General features: G+C 38.3%; 1 protein-coding gene across 1 annotated transcript; it reads right to left on the bottom strand.

Annotated features, from left to right (window-relative positions):
• Positions 1-1,355: 1,355 nt before the first annotated feature.
• Positions 1,356-7,266, bottom strand: LOC116730615 (germ cell-specific gene 1-like protein). The gene is made up of 6 exons (XM_032579959.1): positions 6,030-7,266; positions 3,999-4,193; positions 3,198-3,257; positions 2,951-3,109; positions 2,675-2,786; positions 1,356-2,332 (listed from the first exon to the last, which is right to left on the bottom strand). The coding sequence occupies exons 1-6, from the start codon at positions 6,223-6,225 to the stop codon at positions 1,735-1,737; spliced, it is 1,320 nt and encodes a 439-aa protein (XP_032435850.1). The 5' UTR covers positions 6,226-7,266; the 3' UTR covers positions 1,356-1,734.
• Positions 7,267-10,203: the final 2,937 nt, after the last annotated feature.

The raw sequence follows: 10,203 nt of genomic DNA, 5'->3' as shown, positions 1-10,203 counted from the left end.
ACTGCCCATATGGTTGAGGTTGCATAACTGCTGCATTATCTAACCTCTTAAATTACATTTTTAATTACTGTCCTCATACAGTGCCATTCGATAACCTTAGAGTTGAATTTATCTCCGCCTCACTGCCTGAATTAAGTCAATCCCTCTCTCTCTTTCTGTCTTATTTCCATCATTGGTAGAGATTACTGACGTAATCTTCTGTCCAACATCTAAAAACATCTGTCTCAAAATCCAGACCTCTCTGCTACAGTCATCTCACGTTTTTCAGTATTCCTAGATAGACTTTTTCACATTCTCAGAAGCAGAAACCGAACCATATAGCAGCAATCACACTCTATTCCCAGAAAGTTTTTGACACTGCTTGGCAGTTTGTGTCTTTTGTTATGGGAGCAGAAAAATCTGTGTTGATTGAGAACATTTAACCAAAACAAGCATCCTGTGTTATCAGCTTATTTGAGATTGGATCATGAGGGTCTCAGGTCTAGGAGAAAAAACAGGATATTATTCCCCCAATGAAACTTTTAGTCTTATTCTGTGGAACATAAAGCTTTTCCCAAGCTTTTATAAAGTCCCTCTAGCTGACTCTGGGTCTGCCCTAAAATACCCTCAGAGGGAGCACGCAGGGGTCAGCCTGACCAGATGTCGAAAGCGCCTCAACTGAGTCACTCTACTCCAAGTCTCCAACACCCAACACAACCCAACCCAACCCTCACCCCTCCAAATAAAAGAAATAATACTGTTTTATCCACATTTTTTTGCAGAACACTAATAAAAATTTAATCAGAAAAATTGGTGTTTCTACCTTTCATCAGTTTTGTTTTTTATTTTTCATATCTGCACTTGTTACAACAGGAGGCAGCAGGGCATCCATGCCGCACTAAATTCAAAATGTCTCTTGTCACTCTGTCACTACATGTGCATATGTGCAACTTTTGTCATGTCCATAAGTATTTCTGAAAAGTTGTGGCTAAAAAGTACATAACTAAAATCATTTGCCCTGAGAAGTTGTAATTTTGAATTCTGATTATCTAAATCACTGATAAAACACATTCATTCACATAAAAAGTCAGTGTAAGGCTAGTTTTACACAAGTAAACTGGTTCAGTTTTCTATTACTTGTCCTGATAACGATGAGTAAACTTAAAGAAGCTGCTGTGGAATGTGACCATCTTGTAGCATGTATTCACAAAATCTCTTGAAGTTTTCAGTCTTAAATTAATTACCAGCAAATGTCCTTATATGAGTATGAGTAAGGTTAGCCTAAATCTAAAGCATTACAGATAGGGAATTGTTCTCTTAAAATATATGAAGTCTTTGGTGTTTGGTTTTGTATACTTGAGACAACAGTTAATAGTTCACTCCAAATGACATTTTCTTTGCGTCTTTTTTTATACCACTTTGAAGATATCTATGTTATCGGTTTACTGTGACAATACTCACCAGCTCTTCAGGAAGAAGACTTGAGGGATATTTATTATGTGACTGCAATATGAATAAATCCAAACTGTAATTGCAAACTTCTGAGGCATGACAAAACATGATAAAAAAAAAAAAGTTTAGTCATGCCATTTAAGTTTGGAAATCTTAGTCTAGAGATAATGAAACTGACACACCTAACATCTAAAAACTTGAAGACAGTTTATGTACAAAAAAACCTAATACAGGTGATTCTTCAAGTCTTGTGTTGTGTTGTTCATGTGTTGTGTTGTTCACCAGTCCTTAGTCCTGTAAGTTTTAGCAGATGGAGTCCTCTCTTTCCTCCTGCAGAGTGTAATCTATCTCATCCAGCTCTCGCTCACACTCCTCACATCCTTCTGTGGCGCATCCCTCCACAACTACGACTCCGTGAGCGTCCACCATTCTTCCTGTTCCCATTCCACCTCCTCCCATTGCCCCCATTGTCCCACCAGTGCTTCCCATTCCCATCCCAACTCCACTTCCTCCAACACCGATCCCACCTGCTCCTCCAATAGCTGTGCTTCCTCCAGCTACAACTCCTCCCATTCCCATCCCGATGCCCCCGACTCCACCTCCAACCAGCAGGGCCCCACCAGCACTGCATGCCAAAGGTCCAACTGCCGGTCCCTCTCCTCTTGGCCACAGTGGATCCATGAGGGCCCCCTGCTGGCCGAGATGAATCAGCTGACTGACTGAGTAAAGCCCTCCGCCTCCGGCTTGAACAACCTCCTCATAGGAAGGGGCGATGGTAGCAGCTCGGGCCTCCTCCAGCCTCAACCTGGCTCTGTGCTTCATCTCAATGATGGTCTTAGTGTATGAGTTGAGTGTTGCCACAGCAGCTGCCATGCAACAGCTGAAGGAAAGCCACGCTAACCTGAGACATGAAAAGAGTAAAGAAAACAACACTGAGCATTGTTTTTATTTAATTTCCCAATATAACGTGATATGGTGTTATAAAAACAGCAATGCCTGGAGATAGACCTGGACTTTAAGGGTCTCCTTGGGAATTTATTCAAAGTTGGTTGAAATGTTCTTATGAGATAAGACACAGAAAAAAACAAATATATATAATGTAATTCTGATGAGATTGGTTACTGCCTTCATTTTACAGAACATAGGAGGTTTCTTAATGGATCTCGAAAACCAGTGAGAGTCAAAGTAGTTCTATAAGCCTTGGACAATATTCAAAACAAGGAGATCACAAAAACTAACTCACGCAAAAGACCATCCATAGTCCCAAGACTGCGGCCTCCAGTCTTTTGGTCCGATGCTCACTGTCATCTGAAACACTGTGGTGTACATCATATGGGCTACCATCCCCATCATACCTGGTAAACATGGAAAAGGAATCGCTTTAAAAAAAAAGAGATGAGGAAAGAAAAAACGACCTAACATAGTGTATAAAAACAGAGATAAACTTTTGGTTTTTACTCCAGTGCGTATACTGAACCAGAAAAATCAAAAAATGTTTACAATATTTTTCACCACTGACCTGAAAGGACGGTGCACATTGCAGCGAAGGCGTTGATCTTCAGGGAGCTCATCTCCTTCTTGGCACAGAGGCACATCGCTTCGACACACATCAGGAGGAAACCCATCGCCAGAAGGCCGATGTACATGAACTCACTGATAACAGACAGCCACAGCACACCTGCAAGTGTAAAAAAGAAATAATGTGTTTTTATTATTGCTTATTTTCTATAATATTTGATATAGCCAACAACTGTTTTTGCACCAACCTTGTGTCTCTCCTGGGGTGAGTTCAATGAAGCTGCGGCACTTTTCTTCCTGATCATCTCCTAAAAACAAAATGTTCCACATACAACCTCAAGTCACCTGGTTCCCTGAATTAATTTAATTTCTGAATGATTTATGAACAGATTCAGATAATGTAAACAGTATTAAAATAGAGCACATGCAGTGCAATGGCTTCCACCTTCTGTCAGCTTTACACCTAAATTCTGGAAACCTATAATCTTTTATTCTGATCTAAGTTGAGTGATTGCTATTTGGATTCTGCAGGTCTGTACATGCTTTATGGTGGAGGTATTAGTTGCACTAATCACACAGTTGTTTCTGCACATCAGACACCTTTGTCTTCATTTACATACATTTAGGTTTATGTAAATTAACCTTACAGAAAGACAAAAAGAAGTACAAAGGTTCCAATTTTGTCATCCACTTTATTTTCATGTTTATGATAAACAAACTTTACTTTTTTTTATCTAAAGCTGTCATTATAATATGCATCTTTCGAAAACAGATTTCTTTTGATCAGTTATGTGCTTTGAACTCCCATAAATAAAATAAAATGCTGCAGTGAAAAGAAATTATTCAGTTGGTTCTTAGAAACTGTTTTCAGAATCCAGATTCTTAAAACAAATTCCCTCAAGATTTTGGGAATTTATTTAAATTACGACGAAAATGCTCTGGGAGACGATTATTACTGATTTTCTTTTTCACTTTAAATACAAATGAGTTTAGACATTAAGTAAACATCTGAACCCGTTTTCAGCCTCTTGGCTCTCTGCCTCACCAACCTTCGTTGTGTTTTTCACAGGAAAGCCAGAAACCCGTGTGAAAATATCTCAGCATGTACTTGTCCTCGCCCGTTTCCCAGAGATACTGCACGGCATTGGCCAACTGCTTTTTCCTTATCTGGGCCAGTTCCTCCTTCTGCTGTGGAGACAGCGTCACATTGGACACCGGGTTCTTGGGGTCCTGGGTGGGAGCCTCTGTTTGAGAAGGAAAAAATACAGATGATCGATTTGATAAAAGAGTTTAACATATTTTATAAAGTAGAATAAACTGATTTTATATGACCTAAAACAATCTAGAAATGTGGCTTTTGGTTGTTTTAAGTATTCCTGTGCAGTAACTACAGGAGTATGAGAAAATTGTATGAAGTGATGATTCATCTGTATGACAGCATGTAAAGCTCTCAAACACTGTTCTTAAAGTCAGCTGTGGTGTTTTTTATTACTTTACTGAGATTAGAGCATACATGGGATTATGTGAATTATGTATGACAATGTCTACATTCAAAGCTTTGCCACTGAGCTCTTAGGTTACCAATTTAACCTGTTTATTAAATGACTGGCTGGGGGATTATTTTTCCACAGAGAACACCCTGCAGTTTCACATTATGCTGCTGCATATAATGTGTTGTGCACAGCTAAGAGATGCCACAGAGTCTTTGTGATATTTGTCACAGAATGCTATATGATTACATACGCTGACATGTTAAGAGACGGTTCTTAATTATGCACAGAATATCCAAATATTTTGAGCCAAATGGCTGAAAATTTTGCAAATTTATGCACCAGTTAAAATAGGTTCTTGTAAGAAATTGATTAAAACCATAAAAACGTATTTCAAAACATTGCCCACATTGAATATAATATTTTTTGTGCACAAATCAACAGCCATCTGAGTTAAATATATGAATAAAAAAGAGTGAAATGCTGCAAACTGGCTGCATATGTGTCCACAACCATCGGATAATACTTTTTGGAAGTATCTTTTGATCCATTTTCACAATTTGATTAACCTGGGTTTTAACTGGCCATCAATTAGGATGAATATGATTATTCAGAAATAGAGTTCTAGTAGGGATATCCTGACATTTGCTCATTTTCATAATTTAGTGACAGCAGACTCCACTATTCTCCATATATCTGGAAGATATCCTAAAGCCTGGAGGGAGAAATCATTCTGAGCATCAACAAAGAAATATCATACCTAAGATAAAGCATGGTGGTGCCCCAATCATGGTCTGGTGTCAGTTTGAAGTTTTTGTCAAGATGGGTGAACTTATGAACAATTAAAAAAAATATTAATCATGATTTCTAGATTACGTCACAAGAAACTGTCAATATAACAAGGATGTAAAAACATTTGAGATTCTCTGTATATTATTTAGTAAAAACATTATAAATCGCATCAGACTTTGAGGGTAGAAGCTGTGCACACAAATTAACATAATTTCAAAAATATTTGACTTGGTATTTGAGAACATGATAGATTAATTAAATATCATTAATAATAAAACTTTGATCAAATCTATTCAGTGTTAAGAGGTTTTGGAGTTTTAAAATGATGCTTAACCTTAAAATGTTGACCCTTCTCTGTTTTAATGAGATGCTGTCCATATCTTTATTTCCCGGATATGAAAGTTGAATGCTTCTGTAATTTTCTGTTTTTCCATTGATTGTTTTTTCTATTTTGGTTGCTTGTAACAAAGTTTCAATGAACCAGTTTTAACCCCTTGACTATGATTCTCAAAATGCTTACAGTCATTGGGTTCATGAGAACTTTAGTGTCATGACAGTAAAAGAGTGACACCTTAGACAAGCTGTTGTGTCTAATTTCAAACACCCAACCAAAGTTTGGTTAGGTGTTTGAAATGAGGATTTTTTTTATGATGGAAAGACTCAAAGGTCAGAGTTAGAAAGCTGCCTCTGAAAATTGACCCTCAACTCAAAATGAGAAATAAAACACCTTTTAATGTCAAAGAAAATCTTTTTACTTGTAGCTGGTATTTTGATCATCCCCAGCCCTCACAGCCTCACCTGTTGTGTACGGCTGGCTGTTGTTCTTTCCACAGTTCTTCATCTTGACCGGTGACAGGCAGACTGGCTTCACTACTTTGTGTGTTCCTACACACCAGTAGGAACTGCAGAAGGCTGACACGGACATCGTCAGGGCCAGAGAGGTGAGACCCAGGGACAGCAGGGTCCGGTTACGTCTGGACATTTTCTCCAGCATCGTTACTGCTCAACCGGAATGAAGCCAGTGGAGAAATGTGGCAGGCGGTGGGACGATTTTACCTTGATGTCCCTAAAATGGCAACCAGCTTTGGTGACCTATTGGGATGAAGGTCAGCAGGCTGAAGCATCCTCAATAACAAGATTAGGACAACTTTGTGAAAAGTAAGAAGCAGGAAGGCTGATTGGAAGTTTGAGAGTGACTCATGGAGGAGCAGAAGAGGAGAAAATAAGGAGATTAAGGATGTTTCAGAAGAGAAACAAAGGTCAGTGAGGAAGATGAGCAGTGGTGAAGAGTTGGAAGGAGGGCAGGGTCTGAGGAAAGATATCTGATGAGAGGTCAGAGGACAGAGAGGGAAAGAAAGTGCTGGGTTTTAATCAAGTTGCGGCAGATGTGCCGACTGGAACTTGCATGAGGAGCTCCAGCTGTTGCGTCCTTATCGAAGCTGGAGGATCCCAGCTGTAGTGTCTGTTACAGAAACTTGGGATTTACCAGGCGAACAAAGCAGGTTATCAGATTTAAATTTAAGATCTTTGTTTCTTGAGAGTATTACAGCACCAGCCGCCTGTCTAGCTGTGTTTCATGTTGCCTCGAGGCTCCTCCCATATCCGTCTTCCTGATGAGTTCTTCTTTCCGCTCCAAGGCAGATTTAAATCTCAGAATCCGGATTTTACACCTAATCAGGTCCAGCCTCATGGTACATCCCTCTTCTCAACCTGTTCCCTCACCTCTCCGAGAGGGATTGGGTTAAAGAAGGAGTGATTAGTCCAGGATCTCAGGCCTGCCTCTGGGTCCCAGTAAATCTGTTTTAATCTTGGGTAAGGTGGAGGAGATTAATGGCCAGTGACTCTCATGCTGCACCTATCATGAGAACAAGAGAAGAAGAAGGTTGACATCTGGCCAAAATCATCAAGAAAACTTGAAGCATATCCTGAAAGATTATACGTCTATAACGTCATTGTAGCCATGGCAGATTAACCCGAAGTCAACTTGGATTAATCTTTGGTTCTTGAAGACATTTCACCTCTTATCTGCAAAGCTCTAAGTGAAGCGAAGTTCATGTTGGCTCATCAGTACCTTAAGAGCTGTTGTGCTGTTGACCTATTTATCCATCTGTCTACGGTGGAACGACTGGATTGAAAATGGAGTTTTGTGAAAACAGATTTTAGTCAAATAAAACAAAGCTTTGCTCCTTATTGTAGCATCTTCAGCCTTCACATGGTGACTCATCGACAAACAACTCATTGTTCCAGTTCTTGCAAATGAAAAGTGATAATTCATCATTTTCTTCTCTAAATCAATAGTTGTTCAATGTTTCCAAAGGCATTTAAAAGTTTTTCTTTGGACTTTGACCACTTTTAAGCCTATTTTCAGCTGACCACCTAAAAGAGAAGACCAGATTTAGATTAGTTTGAACAATCTTATGACTTGTGAAATTCAATAAAAGCTCCTCAATTCAAAAGATGAAGCGGTTTTATCTCAACAAAGCAGCTTACCAAAAATTGTTATAATTTCTCTTGCTCTATCTATAAAAATGTCTAAACTTTAAAGATGCACTGATTGGATTTTCTTCATTTCAGATTTTATTTGAACTTTGAATCCAACCGAAAATCCCACGATTTTACTCCTTTATGCATCAAATCCTAGTTCCCTAACCTTTATCTGGTTCTCTTACCTCACAATAAAATATTTCAAAGAAGATTTGCGTTGTTACCGTGAAGTAAAGTAGTGAAGTGTTTTTAAAGAAGAGAAACAGTAAAAAGAAAGCAAAATGTGATTTGTTGGTGAATGGTTAAAGATAATCAATAAAACTTGTGACAACTCTGATCACTGGATGATGAATCTCTCAGGTCCTGAGAGACCTCAGGACACTGTGGGGGTTTTTGTATGTGCTAAGGTTCTGTTAGCATCCAAAATTTATCTTTTTATTTTGGATTTAGACACCTTGGTTTAAAATCATTCCTCTTGATAATTGTTTGCATGTCCTCTACAAAGTTTAATGTTATTATTTTTGTTGACTGATTCCTGGGGATTTAGGCTCATTTAGGATTATTAACAGAGCTGCACATAAATGTCTTTGTAATTTGTTTAAAGGAGCAATGTTGTCTTAAAGAAGTCTTGACTAATAAATCATGGTTTCTGATGTTTATATTAACTTTTTTTTAACTTTGGCTGCTCTTTCAATCAACTCCTGTCCATATGTATGCCTTACTTTAGCAACGTGAAATGTGTGGTCCACTTCAGATAAGCAGAGTTAGGAATTGGGGAATAAAAACCGAAGTGCGAGACCTAACATAATTTATTTTTTCTGTTTTTACAATGAATTAGAATAGTAAACCAATAAGATTCATTCCTCAACCTATTTATGGTAATTATTGTGTAGCTTCTATCAACCATAAGATTGCTTCAAATTAAACCAACATAACTTTTCAGAAGTTAGTGCAGAGGCATTCACTTCTGTTGCACAGAAACTGTAATTTGAACGAGTATGTTTTTGAGATATATTGAGCAAAACAATAGACTTTGTAGACGACATGCAAACAGTTATCAATTAAACAATTAAATTGTTTAATTTAGGAAATAAGTGGAGTTCAGACTCAGTTACAATAACTTTTCAGAAGTGAACATGCTATGATTTTATCTAATGTCTGCCTAGCAGCAAACACTCTCTTCTTCAAACAAATCTAATTTATACTTTTGCTTAAGGAGGTTTTGCTAATTATTTTAATTAACAATCTTGGCTACTGAAAATCTACATGTGCAACAAGATACCTGGTAATTTCATTTGTTTTAAATTAAACGGTCAATTGTTCCGAGTTGATATGAGCAAGTGGTTCTAAAACATGTTTCTCCAGAACCCCAACAGTTTGCTTGCTCATCATTCAGGTTTTCTTTCAGGCTTCTTCACACATTTGATCTGACTTTGCATTGCATTTTTGAATCAATAACACCAATGTTCACATGAAATAACATGCAGTAATGTGTTAGTTGATCTCTTCTGTAAGCGTCTCATCAGAATGAGCCGAAATCTTTTCCCTTAGGGGTGGGATTAGAAAATCCAGCCGCAGCTGGAAGAGCTCAACTTTTTGATCAACAAAAAATCTCACACAGCAAGAAATCATAGCAACGAATTAGGAATGAAGTGTCACTTACCAATGCCTGTAGGCTGGATAACGTTCACTTTGTGTTTGTCTCAACCTTCTTGAATAATAGATTCAGGTTTCCTGAATTTTTCTCCTGATTCCGGCATCGCTCCTGGTTTCCAGTAGAAACCCACCCAGATTCGCTCTAATCCGCCCAAGTCCATCTGTTACTTTCCCACCCCTTCGCTCTTTGTATCCTTCCATCATCGCAGCTTTTTCCTTTCTCTTGTTGACTTCATTTCTTGTCTCTCTCATCCAACCTGACCCAATATGACTCATTTAACGGCGTGGTATCGAACAGCTGGGAGCTGGATGAGTGCACTAGTGATAAACTCTGATGGTCCGTGTTGCTTCTTAAGCTTTGACCCTTCAACACAATCCAGTGCAGCTGCACAGTTGTGGCCAGATGTTTACACACACTAGTCAGGGATCTGATTGTCATGGTATTATTGGACTTTTTTCATGTAGTTAGGTTATAATACACTTTGCGCATTTGTTTCAATGAAGAAAGACGCGAGTCTTTGGCAATTCATTAGCAGAATAAGGGGAGATTATGAATTCAAAGAAAAAAAAAAGTTCAAATCACAAGACAAAGTTTCCTCTGTCAACAAAATTAAGCTTTCAGTCAAATTCTGAGAAGGTATCAAAAAATAATTTGAAAGTTGAAGAACCAAAATTCCACAATGTCCCATTTGGCAGGCTAGTGGGGGAAAATAAAACACATTCAGTATTGTCTTATGTTAAAAAGTTTTTGATATTTACAGTATTCAGACAGGAAATAGGTAGAGGATCCATGAACAGCTACCTCAAGGACTAATAGCCTCAATGTACAGGG

Source organism: Xiphophorus hellerii, chromosome 13 (genome assembly GCF_003331165.1).
Source record: "Xiphophorus hellerii strain 12219 chromosome 13, Xiphophorus_hellerii-4.1, whole genome shotgun sequence".
Taxonomy (NCBI): Eukaryota; Metazoa; Chordata; class Actinopteri; order Cyprinodontiformes; family Poeciliidae; genus Xiphophorus; species Xiphophorus hellerii.
The sequence above is the reverse complement of the archived record's forward strand: the minus strand, read 5'-3'. Positions and strand labels throughout refer to the sequence as shown.

What these genes read in the sequence shown, in the direction of transcription:
- LOC116730615 (XM_032579959.1), bottom strand. Translation starts at nt 6,225, where the DNA reads ATGCTGGAGAAAATGTCCAGACGTAACCGGACCCTGCTGTCCCTGGGT. An exon ending in CAGCCAGCCGTACACAACAG is followed by an intron (nt 4,194 to 6,029) that starts GTGAGGCTGTGA and finishes CTTCTCAAACAG; the next exon opens with AGGCTCCCACCCAGGACCCC. An exon ending in CACCCCAGGAGAGACACAAG is followed by an intron (nt 3,110 to 3,197) that starts GTTGGTGCAAAA and finishes TTACACTTGCAG; the next exon opens with GTGTGCTGTGGCTGTCTGTT.